This window comes from Orbilia oligospora (assembly GCF_000225545.1).
Source record: "Orbilia oligospora ATCC 24927 unplaced genomic scaffold scaffold00173, whole genome shotgun sequence".
NCBI lineage: Eukaryota > Fungi > Ascomycota > Orbiliomycetes > Orbiliales > Orbiliaceae > Orbilia > Orbilia oligospora.
In genome coordinates, this window is record NW_011645730.1 from 215,117 (window position 1) to 237,390 (window position 22,274).

A 22,274-nucleotide genomic window follows, 5' to 3' on the forward strand; every position below is an offset into this window, starting at 1 on the left:
TTTTACTTCAACGAGGAGATGCATATGCTTGCATGTGTATGTAAGAATGTGGCACGACGGGTATTGAGGACGGCAGGCCTGCAGGCTGGAAGGCTACCGTGACACAAAGATCTATTCGAAACATTTGGCGTCTAGGGCCTATTTCTTTCGCAAATTGCGGTTAACAGATTTTAATTTAATTTTCTTTCTTTTAACAGATCGGATCAAATCTTTGAAAAGAAGGAAGCAGAAAAATTCTCGAGATCCAATGTCAACAATTCAAGAGGGAGAGAAAATGTGTGGTGGAGAACCCTCGGTGTGGTAATATCGATCGAACCATGTCGACATGTCTCAGCCTCCTTTCGTGGGCCCTGAGCTTGAGCTAATGAGCCGCACTAACGTATAACCTCTCCTCATCGATCATCTTCCAGAGTAAGTGCACCAGTTCCCCAAGTCCAAGCCGAGGTGCATCGATGTGGAGCCGCAAAAATCTCTAAATATGGGTTCACCGATTCCTTGACTAGATTCCTTTTGTTTTTTTAAACCATAAAATCAGTGGTTGATTAAGTAAAATTTAAAGGTAAATTTCAGCCTCATTCTACTTTGTGCCGTCTTTGGCAAAGGCCTATGCCTGACCTTGGCCTTACGATGAAACTAACCCGTGTATATATTAGCAATTGAAGATCTCGCAAAGTTTTGACCCTGGGCATGCGACTTTTGCGAACTTGGCGATAGCCTTGTTGACTTGAATAAACTTCGGACGGGGTAGGTCAGCATTTGACATAATCGCAACTCTGTGTGTACCTTGGCTTATAGCCTAGGCGGATTCTGATCAATTGATCAAGGGACACTAACTAGCTTGGGCCCACAGCGCATTGGATGACCGCAGCTACCAACCGACCGAATCCGCTCCGGCAAAGGGTTTCGAAAAAAACTCGAGCTCTATGCATGGAATTATGTTATCTCGCAAGAGACTTCACAGTATCAACAATATGCAATTAACTGTGAAGATGGCTATAGCTAAGCACCGCTCAGCGTTTCGTCGTCAAGAAGCGCTGATAGCTAGCCATTGCATTGACACGACGCCTCGGTCTAAGCCATAATTAAGTTAACGACAACAAATTCAACACAGTCCGATCGCGTGGATTCGAATATTCAAGTCTTCGTCTCAACGTTGGGCCAGAGCTAGTTCTACAATTAGCCTAGACGAGAAATGCAAATGCGCGATAATGTTGTAACCACCGACATCCGTGGATCCAAGCTCGCCGCCGGAAATAGTTTCCTTCAATTAAGCTTTAAGGAAGGATCCAGACGCCCCACCTCTGAGGACTCCTTCGGCCGACTCACCCCGGACAACAATGTCTTTGTCATGATGATAACGTGCAAAGGAATCCATGCATGCTTAATCGATTCCAGAAAAGAACAAGCTAGCTAGCTAGCTACATGATATGTAAATGCAATCGCATGCATTTCCGAGAGCGAATATATTGAAGAGTAAGCTTGCAGAGCGAAGATCCGTTTGACGAGCTTCAGGGCTGAAAATGTTATCGATTAACTATTACATAGTAAGTAGGCATGTCAGCTAAATTCGCTAAAATATTACCCCGACTCTGAGGCCCATGGACCAGACCCACTCGACGATTGTTGGGGGGGCATCTTTAGAGCTTCCAGGTCTTCGAAGGGTCTTTCCAGATTGAGGCTTAATTACAGATATCCAACGCTTCTTGGCAAAAGAATGCTTATTGCCGGTCTGACGCGCAAGCTATTGTAGATGCACGAGAGAGACCGGTTGAAATTAACCTTTTAAGTTCAAGGCTAATGTTATAACTAGTTCGATTAGAAGAGGTTGTAGTTGGAACTAGGTGGGATTTTCTAACATGCATACGGCAGTTCCAAAAGTCCAAGGAAGTATTTAACGGAGAAACTCCACAAAAACATAGAGAGACTCCAACGCTAGTTTTTAGTCGGATCGTGTGACCAGTCTGCGAATGCCTATTGATTCTGGGGGATTTTTAATTAGAGCTAGAGACGCCATTGGTAGAATTCAGGTTGTGGGAAGGTCTCAGAGTGATACTCTAATCGAGTAGTTCTCATTGGTTCCTGATACATAAGCACTTAAGTAAGTACTTATATTAATACATTTTATCATCAATGTGTACTTTTTATCTCAAAAATTGCAAATACCTTCGTGGAAAAGTATGTTCGATTACAATTATTCTCCTGCTCATTGGCCATTCCTGTTAATTTGGGCTTGATGCATGCAGCGGAGCCGCGGGACTCGCCTAACCTTTCGAAATCCAGGCTCCGAATTCGCGAAGAAGACATAATTAATTAATTGCGCGATCGCATTACCTGATCACAAAACTCCAAAACCTCAAATGAATCCCAAGTGGAAATTCCCTAGTGCAATTGATGTACTTCCAGTTATATCCAGAATGACAGCTATCCTTGTTCCAACTAACCAACCTCATCCTAGATCCCCACATGCATCTCCATAACCAAACTAGTCTACGGGCGTTTCCCGGCCTCGCACAACAGACCATAGCTTGCAGTTTGATTTGAGCTGTGAATTCTAGACCAACATCCTGGCTCCACGAAGTTGATACAAGCAAGGAAATATATATTATCCTACCTATTTCAACCAGTAGTCTAGCATTTTAATATGCATGTGGAGAAAGTAAAAAAAAAAAGCCAGCAAAAACTTAAGCATCAGGTGGTAACACAGACTTTTCCCCCTACAAACATTCGAATTTGATTTGCCCAAAAGTGGTGGACGGCGAAGTTCAACGCCCGCCCCCCTTCTTAGCTTGCTTGCTTGCTAGCTAGTAGGTTTTGTGTCTGAGAGTAGTTTTTTTTTTTCTTCAATTGAGCTCCCCATCACGCTATACCTTTAGCCAGCATGGCGCCACGGACTAGAAGCTGAAGGGAGTTCGAATCAGAAGGGAGAAACGCCATTCAGGAAAATTTTCATGTCTATTCGGCGTTGGAATCCATGGAAGGAATACGAAACGGTCAAAGCTAAGTCCGCGTGGCAGAAAGCATTGCAACTGCGTCGGGCAGCGCAGCGCAGCGATATATATTGCAGCATATCTTGCTCGTCTGCTCTGAAAATCAATTCATTCCCATACAATAGCTATACTAGAGGCATATGCGTATTCTAAAGCACAAAATATCATTCGGACCTTTCTCATCTGATCTTTATTCCTATCACTTCTACTTTTAAACGAGCAAAAGACGTTAAATCCCAATTTTTATATCACAATCGTCATATATCCACCCCCCACAAGGAAGTACTTGCCCTCCAAGGTTCTGAAGTGACGTCGGAGTCGCGAAGCTTGCATGGTTTCTGGCTGGAGTTTTACGTAACAAGAGACATCCTTCAAAGCCTTTTTGGTAGCACAACACAACGCGGAGTTCGGATCACGGCTTCTTCAGAAGGAAAAGGTCGACATCATTGCATTGAATACTACCCGCAGGAGATCCAATCATAGTACGGTATCACGGGTATTTACAAGGTTGACTATTTTGTACAGGTGGACAAGTGTTTCGTCGTATCGATCGAGGGGAGAATAAGGATTCCCCGCTTTTGTTTCTCTCTCTCTTTCTTTCTGGGATTCGATTATTTAATTTCGGGTCGTCTCCCATAATCGAACTTCATTCTTTCGAAGTATACAAGTATCGAATTATCTTAAACGCTACTTCGCAAATCGACAGAGGTTCAAGGAAAATAAGTCTATCTGCATTGCTAGTTAGCTGCGTAGGGCAAAATGGCTTCTCCAAAAACTACACTCACTAGCCTTCCGCCCGAACTATTCCTTACTATATTCTCCTACCTCCCCCATCGAACCATCAAAACCGTCGTTTCACCGTTGAATTCTGCAACTCGAACTTCGCCCTCCAAATCTGCTCTCCAGAACCTTTCTCTCACTTCAAAATCCCTAAGAGTAACATCTACACCTTATATCTTTGAAAGCATCACTATCAAAAGCTTCACACAACTCGAAGAATTTGTAAGAGACGGGGGAGTCGGAGAGATAGTTGGGAGATATGTTCGAAGGGTGGTCATGAGATGGGATGCATATGGGGGGGTTATGAAGTTGTCTCAACAGTATCTTCCAACCGAGAACTTGAAAGTTCTGATGAAAAGGGCATTGGGGTTGATGTCAAACTTGAATACTCTGACAATGGATTTTCCTGGGGCGATAGATGCATTGACTTACGCTATTGTTGATGAGGGTGGATTGAAACGCTTGCAGGGGGTTAGTGTTAGGAATGGTAGGGTCGAATACGGAGGCGATGTCGCAGAGCTTCTCTACAATCTGGGGAAGCTGAGAGAACTACAGACCCTGATTATTGATGGAACGACATGCCCGACAGATACTTTGAAGCCTAGCAGTGTGCTTCACCTTGTTCCTGGGGGTTTCAAAGAACTAGTGAATCTTGAAGTCGTCAATGTATCAAGCTTCAACGACAATTTACTATCCAACATCATGGGAGCAGCAAGCAAATCGACAGCTTTGACAATAAAGAACTGCACTGGGGTCACACTTTCAGGAACCAGAAAACTGCTCCTGAAATACGGCGGGAGACTACAATATCTATCCCTCGAGGTTCTAAAAGGATGGGTTCACGACACAAACCGTCCTGAACACGAAGCGGAACATGAGCACGAACTTTACCGCTTTTCAGAAGACGAACATCTCTGCCCCGTTATCAGAGACTGTTGTAGAAACCTCCAAATCTTGGATCTATACACAAACAAGATCTGCAAGGAAATGCTATTTTCAATGTCTACAGGAAGCGGAGCCATGACCAGCGGGTTACCAACCCCGCCTGAGTCACCAGATCTCCCACCGACGAGGATAATAGATATTCCGACACCTCCGACTGATATAATTACTGACCAAAGGGGATTCATAAGGACATCAGTGCTACCACCACCACTCTTCAGTTTCCAAAATTTATCATTAATCCATCAAGGAGAAGAAGAGGAGGGGAGATTGGTAAAGGCACCAGTCGAGAAGCAGCAAAAGATGAAAAGAGTAAAGCTGAGGATCCCATATGATTCTTCGTGCTACGGAACAGGGGCAGGAGGGCCCAGCCTACAACAAAGATTTACGACGCTTTGTGATGGAGCACCGGCGATTGAGCTACTAGAAGTTGGGAAGAAGGCATTTGAAGAGGGATTGGTAGAGTTGGTGAATGTGCAGGGGCATTGGAAGGGAGGGCCTTATTTGATGATGCCATGAAAGGAATCATATGCATATATACACGATTGTAATACCATTCACTGCACCGACCGGTGTATCTATATTTAAGATTGTATCTTAGGAAGGACCGTACCGACATCATGTAACATTACAAATACTAAGCACTTACACTTGGCATCCCATGGCCATGTTTTCATTACTCGATCCCCCCACTGCGTGGAACTGAAGGCATAGTCCCCCCAAAGACACCCCGGAAATCGTTGACTGTTGCATTTTCAAAAAAGGCGCGTTGAGAAAGGAAGGCGCATCCGAGCACTTGGTGAAATGTGGTTAGGCAGGGCAGAGCTCCACAGGGCATCGGACGAACCTGCAGAAATACCTCATACGTCAGTACCCGCCGCCGATGGGTAGCACCGACAGAGACTTTTCGGATACCAAAATTTGTTTTTTTACATTCTTCGAGTCTTTTTTTTGGTGTTTTTTTTTTCTAATTTTTTTTCCGATTTTTTTTTTGCTTGCTTGAAGCTGTACAACGGCTAAGGAGCTAAAGCGCTTGTCGGCGGTCTGGTAGAAAATCTCGCACAAAACTTTCTTTCTTTCTTTCCTTTCACCAACACCGTCCTCGTCCTCGTCCTTCTTCTTCTTCTTCCTCTTCTTCTCACCAACATTCTTCGTCCTCTGATATCGTCATTTGGTAACGCTGGGCATCGATTGTTCAAGGTAAGTTCCTTCCATTGGTTCTCTAGTAATCTTCTGGGAGCTTCGGCACCTTGCCATGTGGGATGTAGCTAAGCTGGGCCATGCCATCACTACTCCCACCATGCTTTGTCGCGATGATAATTCCAGCTTCAAGGCCATTAACTGATTCTTGCTAGCCTAGATACCTTACACCGTCTCTTCAATCTTTTCAAAGACGTCTTTTATCTACCAAACGTTCATTCAAAATGTCTGAGGAATTAACTCACCCCACCATCGTTGGTATGGCCCCACCAACCCACCTTCCCAACATAGATAATGTATGCTAACCCATCAACTCTTGAACAGACGGGTAAATAATCCTTCACCATCGCCATAGATACCCTGTGGATTCTTTGGAGCAACCAATTGACACTTTTACAGATGGTTCCGTGAAATCAATGAGATGTGGCGTGGCCAGGCCATGACCCTTAAAGTAGAGAAGATCCTCCACCACGAGAAGTCGCTCTACCAGGACGTATGAAGCTAATTGCACCTCTGCTTGCTTGCTTCTTGAGCATCTTTTATTTTTAACACTATCGTTGGCTTCTCTAGGTTCTCGTCTTCAAATCCACCGACTATGGCAATGTCCTCGTCCTCGACAATGTCATCCAGTGCACCGAACGTGACGAGTTCTCCTACCAAGAGATGATCACTCACCTCGCCATGAACTCTCACCCAGAGCCAAAGAAGGTTCTTGTCATTGGTGGCGGAGATGGCGGTGTTCTCCGTGAGGTTATCAAGCACGAATGCGTTGAAGAGGCTATCCTCTGCGACATCGACGAAGCCGTCATCCGTGTCTCCAAGCAATACCTCCCAGATATGTCTGCTAGCTACAAACACCCCAAGGTCAAGACTCACATCGGCGACGGATTCAAGTTCTTGGCCGACTACAAGAACACTTTCGATGTTATCATTACCGATTCCAGCGATCCTGATGGCCCAGCGGAGAGCCTTTTCCAGCTCCCATACTTCGAGCTTTTGGAAGGAGCTTTGAGAGTAAGATATACTCTCCAAATCTATTATATTTTAGATTCATTGGCTAAAAATCAATTGCTTTTATAGGAAGGAGGGGTCATCACGACTCAAGGTTGTTCGTTTCCCATTTTCTAAAGACCATTTGTATCCCTATATCCTTCCTGTAGCTGCTGAAGGCGGTCAAAAAGAAAGATCGAAAGAAAGATTCTGAGACCAAGAAAAAGAGAAAAGAGAAAAATGTTAAAACCTGAAGAAAAAGGAACAGAAAAGTCTCAACAGAAGGGGATTATGCTGGGAGGGGTTGGATCTGGTTCGATGAAACCTGTCTTGTACTGATGGCCTCATCGATGCTAGCCGAAGTTGGTTTCTTTTGAAAAGAGATCATATTCGGCATTCCGATGGTTGGGTCGGGTTTCCATCAGCCAATCCGCTCTTCTGACCTACAGCTCTTCCTCAGTTTTGAAACTCTATAACACTCTCCATCTCGTCTCCAGCTAGTTCTCCCCGGAGGATGATCCTTTGAAACATGAACTGGGTTTGCTAACTTTCCATTCTTCTTTCTGTATAGCTGAGAACCAATGGCTCCACATCGATCTCATCCAGAGACTCAAGAAGGACTGCGGCAAGACTTTCCCAGTCGCCGAGTACGCCTACACCACCATCCCCACCTACCCATCAGGCCAGATTGGATTCATGGTCTGCTGCAAGGATGCCAACAGGGACGTTACCAAGCCACTGAGGAGGTGGTCCGAGGAAGAAGAAGATAAGCTCTGCAGATACTACAACGCCAAGATCCACGAGGCTAGCTTCATCCTCCCAACCTTTGCCAGGAAGAAGTTGTCCGCTTAGATGCGTCTAGCAAATTTTTGATTGCTACACGCTTCTTGTTTTTTTTTTTTTAATATGGATGTATTTTATATAAAGCAGGCGATACGGGCTGTTTCAAGTTCCCCTGCCTTTACTCGAGGCCTGCTTATGAAACTTATCGCGGAATGAAAGTTTCAGCAGGACTTCGTTACGACTTTTAATGAATAGATAAAAGCAAATGAAATGAAGTTTAAAAATCTCCAAAGGAAACGATTTTCTCCATTAACTCCGTAAACAATGATTATAGTATAACATGCATGCTTTTTTAATCTATCATAAATCCCTCCTTCTGTATATCGTACATGATCCATAAAAAATCTTAACACCGAGTAGTAAATCAAATCAATATGATATAATCTCGAGATCAAAAAACCTTTCTATCTCCCAGTGCGTCTCTAACAATCTCCACTCCTTCCTCGCAACATATCCTCTTCCCTTCCTCCGCCAACTTCAAAAAGTCGGTAATATCCCATCCTTGCCCATCAGCGCTCTCCCCACCGCTTCCTTGCGAGCACTCCAGAGACTCAATCAATAGCATTTCACCCTCCTTCGAGAAAGTAAGCGTATGACTACTCTTCGCCAGACCCAGAATCTCACTATTCGGATTCCTAACCACCACGGCTACTGCCTTTTCGTTCTCTTCCGTATCCATCTTATCACCATTACCACCAGTTTTTTCTTCCAACTTAAACACTTGTCCTTCAGCAGTCTTAAAGTTCCCCCTAGAGTTGTTTTGTAAAACCGCCAGGTGTACGCTCCAACCCACCGTTCTCATTGGGATCCCCGCGATCAAAAGACTTAGAATGGTGCAGTTTAGCAACGGTGTAAGGAGTAGAGGTAGCGAGGTATGATCTTCGGCTTGGACTATTTGAGCGACGATTTGGATTAATGTGCGAGGGTGGTGGTTGGTTAGGATTAGAGATTGGAGGGTGGAGTGGATTAGTGATGATAGACGGGTTTCGCGAACACCTTTTTTTCGTGACAAAATAAAAAAGATATTTAGTTAGTTAAATTGTAGATTGTAGATTACTATTTGAAAAGCACTTTTGTAGAGAGGGAGGAGGTACCTGCGACACCGATGCCGGGTTTTACGATTACTTCGATGGTTGCATGGTTTGGTAACTCGTCTTTGGGACGGACTTCGAGGGGTCCGTTGACTGAAGTTAGGATTGTGGTGCGGGAGGTCGGACAGGTGTATTGGCATGAACCGTCGGATTGGGGGAGAGGGTTGAGGGATATTTCGGGGATTAAGGGTGAGGAGGTCATTGTTGGATTAGTGGAGGGTGATGGTTGAAGTCGATGTTGAAAGTCGATGATGTTTTTGCATTGAAGGTGGGTGGAGTGGAGGGTTTGGAGCTTTGAGAGTGGAAAAAGTTGGGATGGCGGTGGAAATTGCCCTTTTTGGTAAATGTTTCCTGATTTGGTAGTTTATGGCTTCTGTATTTGGTAATTTGATGTTGATTTAATGCGAGCTGTCTTGCTTATCCAATCCAACCCACTTTCACGATCTAAATTCACGACTTCGACTTGAACAACTTCATAACCTCAGTCCAATACCTACATCTACATCTACATCGACGTCTAAAGCTACATCCTTATCTATATCAATAAACCCACGATGGTCGAACCACAGCTTCCAAATACAACTTCATCACCTCTCAAACTACCTACACCTCGAAAGCCACGTCAAGACCGTACACCAGCCATACCTCCCAAACCCACGGGACAGCTCACAGTTCCCGAGAAAGCAACATTATCGTTCACAACCCCGATCCGAAGAATCGTCACTCCTACTGATTTGGACTTATTCCATGCTTCCTCTACCTGCGGTCTACTTCTGAACTTTGTGTTATCGCTGAACGAGGCTTGTATTGATAAGTCTTCAAAGAGCGGGTTGAGTTATGAGGACGAGACGCCTGTTATAAAGGCCATTCTTGATGTTCTAAAAGAGGTAGAGAAGCTGGTGAAAGAGAATCCACGGGTGGATAATGGAGGCAGTCGGTTTGGGAATCAGGGGTTTAGGGATTTCTACGATGCTATAGAGAAGGTCGGTTTCATTGCTACCCACCCATATATGAAGCTGCTAACATGACTGACCTGATGGCATCAAACAACAGAACAACCATACCATCCACCAAAACATGAACCTAAACCTCCCAGACGGCGCCATAACAGAACTCTCAACCTACCTCCTCGAATCCTTCGGGAACAGAACCAGAATAGACTATGGTTCCGGCCACGAACTCAACTTCATCTGCTGGCTACTCTGCCTACACCAACTCTCCCACCTCCCATCAACCTCGTTCTCTTCAATCCCTCTTCACATCTTCCCAATCTATCTAACCATAATGCGTCACATCCAACAAGAATACTACCTCGAACCAGCGGGCTCCCACGGCGTCTGGGGTCTAGATGATTACCAATTCCTCCCCTTCGTCTTCGGTTCCTCCCAACTCTTCCACCACCCTTATCTTCGTCCTATATCCATCCACAACGCCGATATTCTAGAAGAATTAAGTTCTGAGTACATGTACCTCGACTGCATCCGTTTTATAAACTCTATAAAAACGACTGCAAATCTAAGATGGCATTCTCCAATGTTGGATGATATATCGAGTGCGAAGAGCTGGGGAAAAGTTAATGTTGGGATGGTGAAGATGTGGGAGAAGGAAGTGGTGGGGAAGTTGCCGGTTATGCAGCATTTCCTGTTCGGAGGGATATTAAGTGCCGTGGAGGGTATGGGAAAAGAAGAAGAAGAAATGAGGGAGTTGGAAAGAGTTGGTGAGGAAGGAGAGAGTGGAGCTGCTGGGAAGACGGCGGAGGAAGTTAAAGGATTGATGGAGAAGTTGGATAGAGAGGGGATGAGGCATGTTCATAGTAGTTGGGGAGAATGTTGTGGAATCAAAGTACCAACAGCAATTGCAGCGAGAGAAGCCGGTGAGAAAGGAGGATTGAGAAGTATTGGAAGGCTACCATTTGATTAACCAAAGATGAGCGGGTTTAGATTGGTATTTTGCTTTTGGGTGTTTTCTGGATTCTAGGCGTTTTATGGACAGTGATATATCGGAATGGGATGGTATGATATCAGAAAAAAGGGAGACCGTCGCAATTATTGTACATGTACATACAATCGTGAAGACAAAACTAACTAAAAAGAACCCCGATACCAGAACAAAAGAAGAGAGAGAGAAACAGACAAAGTAATAGGTGCGAGAACTGAAGGTTTAGTAAATGAGAAAATGCATCGAGATATATATATGTTCGAGTGCGGTCTCAGGTCCGAAGGGATCGTGGGCAACCGAAAGCAAGTATGTAAATACAAGCTTCGGCCGAGCCCACTATCAATCCGAGATATCATGGGATAGAACAACTTCCCAGAACCCCCACTTCCCCCCTCCTCATGCATCGGACTAAACAATTGACCAGGTTTAAACTTCTAAGGCCTTTGTAATTCCGACAACTTCCTTGATCAAATCCTTGTAGCTACTCCTGAACTCTTCTTCATCCTCCTTGATCTTGTCTAGTCCCTTATCCTTCTCACCATCTTCGCCCTTCTTTTCCTTCTTCGACTTCTTCTTCCCGGCACTTTCAGGAGTAATCATGACTACACTAGTCGGTCTCTTTGTTGCTCCGGCAGCACCGAGTTCTGCACGACTGGTGACAAAGATGTAAGGGATTCCATGGTCTTCAGCAAGGACTGGTAGATGGGAGATGACATCGGGAGGAGAAATATCTGCAGCAAGGATGAGGAGTGGCAGGGTCTTGGGGTCAGGCTTAGAAGCCGTCGAGTAGTTTGGAGATTTGCGGAGGGCCTTGACGACTTCCTTAACGCCGCGCTTGAGGGCCTTTGTTTTGGCAGCTATATATAGGAAGTATTGTTAGCAATGTGATTTTCTCCTTTTTGGTAATGCCCTGTCTGCCCTGCAGATGTATATATAGATATAGATATTGGTATGCACATACCCTTCTTTGTAGTCTTTAGCACCTTCTTCGATAGCTTCCCCTCGGCCAATGGCTTCGCAAAGGCCACCAGAGCCGCCGAAGGAACCGTCGAGTCCCCTTCTACATCAACCTCCATCTTGACATCCTCAACTGCAGCATCGGCATCAACATCAGCCATCGAAGTATCCGCCTCAACATCCTCGCTCTTCTCCTTCTTGGCCTTCTCCTTCTTTTCCTTCTTCTCCTTCTTCTCCGATTTATCCTTCTTCTCTTTCTTCTCCGACTTGTCCTTCTTTTCCTTCTTGTCGGATTTCGACTTGGTTACTTTCGATGAGGTTGGGTCGGCTAGTGGCGATGGGGATTTCGAGCCATCGCGCTTACGCTTTTTGGAAGCATCTTTGACAGAGTCTTTGGCCATTGTGACAGAGGATATATTCAGGGAGGGGTATAATCAATTGAGGATAGCAGGAATATCACAACGACGGTGTATTGGTGGAGTGGTGGTTGTGATGTTGATGGGTGGGTTGGAATGGAATAGGCGTAGGAATGAGGTTGGATTTGGCTTGTCGCGATATTGGTCTAAAGATTTTTCTTTGCATCGAATTTTTTTTTTTTTTTTTTTTTTTTTTTATAGAATTTCTGGAGAAACAAAAACTTTCCTATTTTAGACGACCCCTGTAAAGTGTAACACGGACAACGCAAAAGTTCATGTTCGATGCCGCCATGCCGCCAGCCGCGAGGGACGGTTGTAATTGTCAGAGTTCGATTGATTGCAATTCGAAATTTGTTCCCTGGAAACTTACAGGAAGATATTAAAAAAGGGCGAGGGTACCTACCGCTAATACGACTCCTAGGTAATATGGGTAGATGATAATAATTACTCGGTACTAGGCAGTAGGTTTCTTTCGCAGTTATTACTATTATGCAGTATCACTCCAAATCATTCGCAACTTCCCTTTCACATTAGCAGAGCGACAATTGACAATGTTGACCCGAAACTCGACAGAAAGAGCTCTCTCGGCTCCACTCCACAAACTCGCCAGCAATTAACCCTTATAATTATACTACTGTGCCTCAATGCAAAGGTGTTTAACCAAGGAGAGAGAAAAAAGCACCGGTTGGTTTTTTATATGATATTGACTATGATAATAGCGAATGAAACACACCATCAGAAAGTCTTACGCACATGTAAATCCCCAACGGTTTTCGGAATCTAGCGCTTACAAGCTGTACAAGCCTCCCCGGACAACCCCAGATGCTGTCCGTCGGCTAACCGCTTAATCGGGCAGTTGCCAACGTCTTTCAATACCAAAAGGAAAACAAAAGGAAAAGGAAGAAATTTAAAAGGAAAGCTCCTGGGTCGATTGGTTATGGAGAACTATGTACAGGTACTTTTGCTGTATAACATTTAGCGAAATGAAAAGTGTATGGAACATGGGTATGTTTGGTTGACTTTCCTCGAACTCGGTTGTATACAATTGTATCGGTTGGGTTTTTCTTCTTTCTTTCTTGAGCTTTGTTCCTGCCTTTCTGTGAATGAAGGGGATATCGGATGACGTGCCTGGGACTTCGACTCGAGAATGCAGGGCTAGGCTATGCAATACGCAAGGGCAATGCTTTGGTAGGGAGGAAGGGGGGTTAATCCGAAGCCATATCGCATAAGGGTTTAAATATCTTGATACTGCCCCCCGCTCGTGCTATGAAGGGAAGCTTTTTTTTGTAGTTTCTGTCTTTAGGCTTCATAGGCCATTTCACTCATTTATTTGTCTATATTAACAATACGGTCACTCATTTTTCTTCATTTCTTTATCGTTTGACTAATAACTATTCATAAAGAATGGTTGTTTTTGATCTCACTTCTCGTCTTTCATTTTATATATGCGCTATCTTCGGCGCCTTTGCGATATCGGCCCATGCGAAGTTAGCATATCATGGAAAGGGATTCGTACCGGATTATGTCCTTCGCGGGACGGCGCGGTATGTACCGATTGCCTGTGAGATGAGGTATTCGGTATTATTGAATGGAACGAGTCCCGGTCCGACATTGCGGTTTAGAGAAGGGAGGACGACTTGGATTAGAGTCTATAATGATATGCTAGACGCTGAGCTGACTGTGGTAAGTACCTACTATTCGTATATATATCACCACATTCAGAATTATCATTTAAAGAAACTATGGAACTGATATGATATATTTTAAATGGTAGCACTGGCACGGTCTCACACAACGTACCGCCCCATTCTCAGACGGCGCACCCCTTGTAAGTCAATGGCCTATCCCACCAGGCCATTTCTTCGACTACGAGATTCGTCCGGATATTGGTGATGCTGGAACATACTTCTACCATTCGCACGTGGGGTTCCAAGCGGTTACAGCCGTTGGCGCACTCATAGTCGAAGACGCCCGTCCGGCCCCATATCAATACCACGCGGACCGAATCTTTCAATTCGGAGACTACTTCAATAAAACCGATAATGTAATCACCGACGGACTTCTTTCGAAAACCACCGGAAAGTTCATCTGGAGCGGCGAAACGAATGCTCTACTTCTTAATGGAAAGTCGGGTACCAAAGCCGCGAGGGAAACTAGAGAGTGGTCTACATGCGCCCCGGAAATCATCAGAGTAAAGCCAGGACGAACATACCGTTTCAGATTCATCGGTGCAACTGCTTTATCATTCGTGACAATGGGTATAGAATCTCACCCAGAGATGACAATAATCGAGGCGGACGGTAGATACACTCAGCCTTATACCACTTCTCACATCCAAATCGCCTCAGGACAGCGTTTCAGCACTCTTTTCAAAGCCAAACCTCTTCACGAAGTCATCAACTCTGGGAAAACTCATTACTGGATCCAATTCGAAAACCGAGAACGTCCTGGCAATGTAGTTACCGGTTACGCTCTTTTAGTCTATGACATCCCCCTTCGTCACGGACATACCAGACCCTTTAAACTCCCCTATACCCTTCCTTACAAAAAACCTCTATCCCTTCCTCAAAACGTCACAGACTGGTTGGAATATGCTCTTCAACCCGTCTACTCCCACTATACCGAACAACTCCCGCCAACCCACAAAGTCACCCGCACAATCCACATCACCGCCTACCAAGTAAAAACCCACACGGTAGAATGGGCACAAAACGGTCTAATCTGGCAAGAACACAAAGTGAAAACCCCGTACCTAGTAGACATCTACAACCGCGGCGAAAAGACAATTCCAAACTTCGACAATGCCATCAGACGTAACACATACGACCCAGAAACCATGATATTCCCCGCCAGAATCGGCGAGGTCATCGATATCGTCTGGCATAATAATAACGGTCCAAGCGGTACCTGGGATTTCCACCCTTTCCACGCCCACGGTGGTCATTTCTGGGATCTTGGGTCTGGGAATGGAACTTATGATGCTAGAAGGAATGATGAATATATGATGAAGAATAATTATTTCCCTGTACTGAGGGATACTACTATGGTTCATAGATATGCGAAAGATGGAGTGCCCTATACTTCTGCTGGGTGGAGGGCGTGGAGGGTACACGTGAAGTATCCTGGTGTGTGGATGATGCACTGTCATATTTTACAACATATGGTTATGGGGATGCAAACGGTTTGGATGTTCGGGAGGCCTACGGAGATTAAAGCTGAGGTTGATAGGCCGTATGTTAAGGGGTATTTGAAGTATGGAGGATCGGCGTATGGGAATTCGACGTATGATCCGTTGGTTAATGAATGGTTTGATTAACTGGTATGGTGGGGGGTTTAATATTGAGGAGTTCATTTTGTATATACATTATCTATTAGATTCCTTTGTAAATAGTTTTTAGTATCTAGCCTAATATTCAAAGTCTGATTAAATTATAAACTTCATCTTCAAACAAGTAACCCTTATACTCTATAAATAGCGTCCTCTTGCCTTCTAGCTCCTATATCGCCTCGGGGTCGGATTCTATGTGATCCTCATTAACCGTGGTATATATTCTTAGATATTCCGTAGACTCCTCTTACCAGTTCATACGTCGCCAGTCTCCGGTCTTTTGGACGCTTTTATATCCCCTAAATCCTTCTTCCCACCAGACACCGAATCCCTCTTCACATCCAATGATCGATCCTCCATCATCTTCCTCTCTTGCTCTTCCGTCAACTGCTCCGCATTAATCGTCATCTTCGGTCCCGTAAACCACTTCCTAGCATTGATGAAATAATACGCTAGGGCACCTCCCCATACGGCGCAATTTACTACGACGGTATAGTTCATCGTTTCCGCTTTTATACATGATACTTGTAGTTAGTGTTTGTTTTTGTGAGTAATGGTATAGGTTCGAGAAACTTACGTGTAACGTCAGGACCCGTCACTGGCATCATCGCCAACAAGGTACTGAATACTAAAAAGATACAAGCTACGATTGCAATTGGGATGCTGAACTTTCCGGTATAAAACGGTCCAGGGACGAATTTATCACGGCCCCAAACCAATCTTGCCTATTCATAAAGCCCAATACTCTTTTAGATCCAGTATCCAATATAATATAATGCTAAAAGAGATGGTATTTAAGAAAAAGGGATATTATAAAGAAGACTTACGAAAATAGGCATAAACCAGGCAAAGTTATTCCCCGCTGCGCATAAAGAGAACAGAGCCGACGCAGCGGCACTTGCGATAAGACACAAAAGACCTAGGACACAGGCTAAGCCCGCACAACCCCAGACGCATCGGATCGGAGTGTGGCCGAATCTTTTGGAGATTTTGCTGAAAAACTTGGAAAATGGGAGGGCTGTATTCGGAATTAATATTTTTAGTCAGTGTGGTCCGGGATTAATATTGCATATTGGTGCTATCATAGAGTCCAATTTGCAAAAATACTGGGTTTGAGGGATAGACATACCTCCATCACGAGAAAATGCCCATGCTTGCCGACTTGAAGCTAAGAGCTGCGTATACGAACAGGGCTCGGTCAGCAGTAATTCTCTTGTATATAATAGAAATTGAATCGAAGAGATCCCGATGCAGAAAGACGAACAATACTAATACCCATCAACCATTGAGTTAAAAATAAGAAAGTCATCATGATAATCGCTCCTTTCCTCCCAACGGCATCATAGTAAATCTAAAATCAAAAGATCAAATAAGGATTAATATTACCCCCAAAACGACTCCACAAGAAACGACTCACCTGAGCCATTGGCTGTCCAAACGGAGTATTCAAAATACTCTCAAGATCCGTAGACATGCAACTTGCAATAACAATGCAACAAAGGAACCCCAAACTCCAGCAGAGGCCTATCGATCCCAGAATCCCCCATGGCACCGCCAAACTCGCATTCTTCGCTTCCTCTGAGATATGAACGCAGGAATCAAACCCGCCTAATAAGATATTGTAGTTAGCCACCAGACTCCAATACAAGATCTTAAGATACTTTTCAGATATAAGATTTAACCCACCGATCGTCCAAATAGGACTCAACCATGCCAAAAAGAACGCCCATCCACTAGGCCACCCCGTCAAATTCGCCGTCTCCGTGAAAACATATTTCGCACTATTCCTCTCCCCTTTCCTCCCAACTGGTAATACGACAAAAGTCGCAGCGATCAATACTAAATTCGCAATCGTAAACACCGTCTGCATTTTTCCCATAATATTAACCTTCGACGCAAACATCACCACAAACCCGTGTGATATCACACAACCAAGGAAGACGCAATATATTATGCCATTGGTAGGAACGAAAGCCCCGTCGGTTACGAGAACAATCACGGATACGAGCATTAATGCGAATCCATAGTCGATTGAACAAAGACCGCCAACGAGGCCAAGGGTGTTGGAGTAGCCGACGAGGAAAGATAAAGGGTTTTTGTAGCGGGGAGCAGAGAAGTGGTGTGTCCACCAATATAGGCCGCCTGAAATTTGGGTGAAGAAATCAGCATGTTACTCGTTATAGTGTATCAGTCAGATATGTATTGTTATACCGGCTGTAGGCATGGCTGATCCCAAATCCGACATCGCGAGTCCGACAACGAAGATGAAGCCGCTGGTTATGAACCATCCCTATATAAATACAAGTCAGGTGGTCGGATCTAGAGTTTTGGATTCCGAGAACTCAGCGTACCCAAACCATACCAGCGGGACCAGCTGGTATCGAAAATGTCAAGGTCGAAGCGATAGATGGCTAATAAACCTCATGCAAAATATCTTATGTTAATTAATCATACGTCTCGAGACCTCAATGCAAGATGAGTTTTTATCGGAGCTCGTACCAGTAATCCCATAATAGCGAAAGCAATCTACACCAATTGTCAGAACTCGATCACTAGAATAACTAAATCATAGATTCTCATAGAAGTTTTCTTACCCCCAATACCTCGAACTTTGAGAAGTTCCTTTTGAGCTCCTATACGGGTTTCATCCTAAGTAAGCTCTTTACTCGGTAACAAGTATATTGTATACTATTTCAAGTTGAGAGCTGTATACCTGCGCATACCCCATCTTAGCTATATTCCGTATAAAGGGTTAGTTAACATTGGCCTAACTGAGTTGACAAAAGAGATATACGAACCCAGCATATCAGCATCTTCCGGCTTCGCCAGAACCTCAGTAGGCGGATTCGACGCCATCCTCGACCAAGCCGATCAAAACCACGGATCAATACAACTTCTTTCAAAATAAAAAAAAATCACAACTTCCAAAATATAACTTCAAGCAGATTGAAGAATAACCAATCCAAAACACCAAAATTAAAGACCCTGCGTCAATTAAAAACACATTTCAAACGGCCGGCCGCAGTCAGGCATTTAAATACCACCCGCCCTCACATCCCAAGATCTGACGAGCTTACATCAAAGAATATAACGCCCCCACACACACACAGAAAAGGAAATAAATCTACAAGATACAACCAGCAAGTGTGAATTGTGATCGCAATTCGTTTGATACCAAACAGGAATGCGTGAAAGCCAAGAACATAAACCCGGATTATCAACTGTTCTCGCTTTCCATTTCCTGGAACTAGACTATGCTTGTCAGCGTACAAACTTGCGTTGTGGGGTTACACCTAGCCTGAGATTGTCTACAACGAGACCAGTCTAGGTGGTCTGATATATACCTGCTGTGATTCTGGGTAAAAAGTACCTATATCTCTAATACCGGGGGGGGTTTTTAGGCCGAGGTTATGGCGTATTCTATGATCTTCTATCGGAACGTCAAAAAAATGTAATATTGACGTGCATAATATTAATATTAAGCTTCACGGAACAGAAGATAAGCCTTAAGGTTTAAGAGACTTGGCTTGATAAGCGCTTGTTCGGGCAAATGCGCTGGATTTTCGGGGACAGGACAGAGAAAATGTGGATACTGTATGCGGACACTTGATAGACTCAATTGCCTTAGAAGAAGATTATAAAGGAGGTTCCTCTTCCTCCTTGAATTTGACGTATCACGTCTGGGTGGTATATGATTGATGATTATCATTGTGCGACGGCTAGGCTACTGTGCTGTGGCTGCTAGATGCTAAAATACAACATCAGTGTGTGTTGTCGACATCGAACCCTTCTTGTGCTCAAGGAATACATTCATAATATTTACCTCGACAGAAGTAAAAAAAGTATGACGAAATATAGAGTCTAAGACTCGTTAAATTATTTCATATTTTATATCGGATAGCCGAGTCGCCTATTCTACAGATTTGGGAGAGTCTTAATGTATCTTAGAAATGTTATTAATTGGTTTTAGATATGGTGTAGTGAGGTGGACTTATAGTATTAACCGTGATATTGAACTACCGCCATTTTGTAGAGGGTATAGATAGGAGCTTATATGGTCTCGTTTTTTAGCAATTGATTTGAATTTTGACATGAAGCCAACTGCGACAGGGTAAGACGAACAGTAAAGCACCCTTCTATGCTAACTATCGAGAGAAAATAATCTGATCTGTGAAGGATATATAATGTAACACAAACAATATTGACTCAAGGTGCCAGATAATATTGGGGTTCAAGGAGGATAAGGATAAACACAGGTACTATGGGTATTTAAAATACCATTTAGAAAGGTGGGGATTAGGGATTGAGGCGGTTGAATACAGTGCCCCACAGAAGGTCTATACAAGGTTATGTTGAGGCCATAGGCTAGCTGAGCTCCTCGAAGATGCAAGGATACCCCCAGATACCTCAGGTTACACGAACGTTACCAGCGGAATTAATGTACTACCAGACGGTCTTTTCGAGTCCATGTCCAGTTTTCCAATATGCGTGGGAGTTATCTAAGAGTTATCAGAATATGTGGGGGGATATGTATACAATAAGTCCTAGGACCTATAGAAGGCAATATATATAAGTATATATATTATAGGTGATTATTTTATCCTTGTTTCCTGGCACGGATTTGCATTTTAGCCTCCGTGTTCATGATATCCAACCAGACAAACCTCCAGCTTGGCGGCCTTTCTTCCATACTCTTAAGATCATAATGTAATAGCCACCAGGAAATAAGAGTCCTTAACTCGAGAGCAGCGAAAAACCTTCCTGGACTAAATATTTTTCAAGAAGAAAAGGCATTAGAAAGGACTACACGTCATTTAGTGAATTCAGAGTTTAACTTACCAAGCATGAATCCCTTGTCCAAAAGCTAGATAGTCCTCAGTCACAGTAACCATATATCTGTCAAGTTTTCTCTCCTTCTCATTCTGCGGCGTAACTTCCTCTTGTTCTTCAAAAGTATTGCCACCCTCGACAATATCACCTCTATAGAACCTTGTGTATAAATGCTCCTTTGGACGCTCATATACTTCTTCATCCTCCATTCGTGCCTTGGCTGGAAAGGTGAACTGTGTTCCTTTCGGTAGATACCATCCATTCGAAGTCGTATATCCTCCTTTGGCGGTGACATTGCGTTCAGAGTGGATAGCACCGATAAGCGAGAGACGAACAGACTCCTTAAGAAACGCATCCATGTTATACAACCGCTGCATGTATCGTTTGTTAAACTCATGTGGCGGCGGGAAAACATGCATGATTTCATCACGGAGCATTTCACTGGGTGTCTGTTCCCCAGGTTGGGTCTTAGAAGCGAGCCATGAGAGATCGTAAAGAGTATTACAGCCAGAGAGGGAAGTGGTGTGGATTGCAGCAAAGGCAACGGTAAGCACTCGAGCGGCGATAGCGTCAACGGTTGCAAAGCCGCCACCACGAGTGAGAGAGGCTTCAATAAGCCATTGCATTAGGTCGTTTGGACGTTCTGACTCTGGGACCCCTTGCTTGATAAGGGCAATACGTTTGAGGATGACAGGCTCCAAGTGTTTACGAGCTCTGCGGCGGATGCGATTTAGTGGAATGGAAAAGATGGGTCCAAGAAGACTATTTCATATTCTGTTAGAAATCAACCTTTTAAGGCAAAGAAAAAACAATCGAGATCGAAGTAAGGGGCTGCTTACGGCCATAGGAACTTTGGAAAGCAGTTCAATGCCATACTGGTAGGGAACACACCGACGGCATAATCAATCGATGCATCTAAGTATTCTTCTTCACGGCATAGCTCTTCACCAATGAACACTCTGTGACTCGTCCTTGCAACAACTTTGAGAATCAAGTCGTACATCGTGACCGTTTGCCATCCTTTCTCATCAGGTTTAGTAGCCAGTTTAGGTATATAATGCTTGAATGATAGATCCAACTCTTCAACAACCGCAGGGGTCATGGAGGCAAGCTTGGCGGTAAGATCCTTGCGGATGATAGGGATATGGAACATATCAGTTGCAACATAATTGTCAAATGTATAGCGGACGGCGAGGGTCTGTAGTTGATGCATGGGTTAGCGAGCCTATCCATTGGGTTTATAGAATATAATAGGTAGTAATGGCAGCAGCCAGTAACGGCGGACCTCAAGAGCTCTGATATCCATAATGCTCGCTGGCAGATTCTTGATCTCCGACAAGACCGATGGAGGCATCACGACCATATCTCCATCGATAGCGTATATCATAAACGGCTTTCCATGTTTACTGTATCTGGCGTATCCCTCATCCATCCATGCATAAATATTGTTAAACGACGCGAGCCGTGACCGAAGCTTGGGGAAGAGCCATGGGTACGTTTTTGGGAGACCAATGACGGCTGGAGTTTCACCCGTTGCTAGATGAACAACTTTCGGTTTCCTATAGTTCCATATGGTCGAATAAACAGTGTAGAGAATAAGACATGAGAGAAAAGATTCCGTGAGGTGAGAGAGGACAAAATCGGTAGTCGTTTGGACAATCATGATATGGAATGCAACAAAGGTGACGTCTTTAGTGCTAAGATATGGAATAGAGGAGGGAAAGCTAATAACCCGGAAAGATTTTTGAGAAGAAGGTATTTATACGTTCACAGAGGGAAGGTATGACAACCGCAAAGAATGCCAGCCCATGCAGACACCGCGCCTGCAACTAGTCACATCGTATTGCAACTTTATCCTAAATTCGAAGCTGCGTAAAATTACGATACCCAAAAACCTTGAATTGAAAGCATGGGTAGCATTCGGTTTATGAGCTTGTACCAATACAGGCAGCGCCAGCGGGATAACAAGGCG

At 44.2% G+C, this 22,274-nt stretch overlaps 8 protein-coding genes across 8 annotated transcripts; 4 read left to right on the top strand and 4 right to left on the bottom strand.

Moving 5' to 3' along the window:
• Positions 1 to 3,746: 3,746 nt before the first annotated feature.
• Positions 3,747 to 5,228, top strand: AOL_s00173g69 (uncharacterized protein; the record flags this gene model as incomplete). The annotated part of the gene is made up of 1 exon (XM_011127811.1): positions 3,747 to 5,228. One exon carries the CDS (start codon positions 3,747 to 3,749, stop codon positions 5,226 to 5,228), a length of 1,482 nt encoding a protein of 493 aa, XP_011126113.1.
• A 905-nt stretch (positions 5,229 to 6,133) lies between these two features.
• AOL_s00173g70 (uncharacterized protein) lies at positions 6,134 to 7,751 on the top strand (the record flags this gene model as incomplete). Its single annotated transcript, XM_011127812.1, has 6 exons — positions 6,134 to 6,167; positions 6,234 to 6,237; positions 6,309 to 6,402; positions 6,480 to 6,923; positions 6,990 to 7,014; positions 7,471 to 7,751. The coding sequence occupies 6 exons, from the start codon at positions 6,134 to 6,136 to the stop codon at positions 7,749 to 7,751; spliced, it is 882 nt and encodes a 293-aa protein (XP_011126114.1).
• A 382-nt stretch (positions 7,752 to 8,133) lies between these two features.
• On the bottom strand, positions 8,134 to 9,035 carry AOL_s00173g71 (uncharacterized protein; the record flags this gene model as incomplete). Its single annotated transcript, XM_011127813.1, has 2 exons — positions 8,134 to 8,738; positions 8,837 to 9,035. The coding sequence occupies 2 exons, from the start codon at positions 9,033 to 9,035 to the stop codon at positions 8,134 to 8,136; spliced, it is 804 nt and encodes a 267-aa protein (XP_011126115.1).
• A 352-nt stretch (positions 9,036 to 9,387) lies between these two features.
• On the top strand, positions 9,388 to 10,753 carry AOL_s00173g72 (uncharacterized protein; the record flags this gene model as incomplete). Its single annotated transcript, XM_011127814.1, has 2 exons — positions 9,388 to 9,816; positions 9,887 to 10,753. 2 exons carry the CDS (start codon positions 9,388 to 9,390, stop codon positions 10,751 to 10,753), a joined length of 1,296 nt encoding a protein of 431 aa, XP_011126116.1.
• A 444-nt stretch (positions 10,754 to 11,197) lies between these two features.
• Positions 11,198 to 12,129, bottom strand: AOL_s00173g73 (uncharacterized protein; the record flags this gene model as incomplete). Its single annotated transcript, XM_011127815.1, has 2 exons — positions 11,198 to 11,628; positions 11,733 to 12,129. The coding sequence occupies 2 exons, from the start codon at positions 12,127 to 12,129 to the stop codon at positions 11,198 to 11,200; spliced, it is 828 nt and encodes a 275-aa protein (XP_011126117.1).
• Positions 12,130 to 13,548: 1,419 nt separating this feature from the next.
• AOL_s00173g74 (uncharacterized protein) lies at positions 13,549 to 15,460 on the top strand (the record flags this gene model as incomplete). The annotated part of the gene is made up of 2 exons (XM_011127816.1): positions 13,549 to 13,827; positions 13,919 to 15,460. 2 exons carry the CDS (start codon positions 13,549 to 13,551, stop codon positions 15,458 to 15,460), a joined length of 1,821 nt encoding a protein of 606 aa, XP_011126118.1.
• Positions 15,461 to 15,727: 267 nt separating this feature from the next.
• Positions 15,728 to 18,328, bottom strand: AOL_s00173g75 (uncharacterized protein; the record flags this gene model as incomplete). Its single annotated transcript, XM_011127817.1, has 13 exons — positions 15,728 to 15,981; positions 16,050 to 16,197; positions 16,300 to 16,490; positions 16,602 to 16,647; positions 16,737 to 16,823; positions 16,890 to 17,080; positions 17,159 to 17,614; positions 17,684 to 17,762; positions 17,824 to 17,883; positions 17,972 to 17,998; positions 18,067 to 18,105; positions 18,186 to 18,205; positions 18,271 to 18,328. The coding sequence occupies 13 exons, from the start codon at positions 18,326 to 18,328 to the stop codon at positions 15,728 to 15,730; spliced, it is 1,656 nt and encodes a 551-aa protein (XP_011126119.1).
• Positions 18,329 to 20,069: 1,741 nt separating this feature from the next.
• Positions 20,070 to 21,965, bottom strand: AOL_s00173g76 (uncharacterized protein; the record flags this gene model as incomplete). The annotated part of the gene is made up of 4 exons (XM_011127818.1): positions 20,070 to 20,238; positions 20,312 to 21,064; positions 21,142 to 21,500; positions 21,588 to 21,965. The coding sequence occupies 4 exons, from the start codon at positions 21,963 to 21,965 to the stop codon at positions 20,070 to 20,072; spliced, it is 1,659 nt and encodes a 552-aa protein (XP_011126120.1).
• Positions 21,966 to 22,274: the final 309 nt, after the last annotated feature.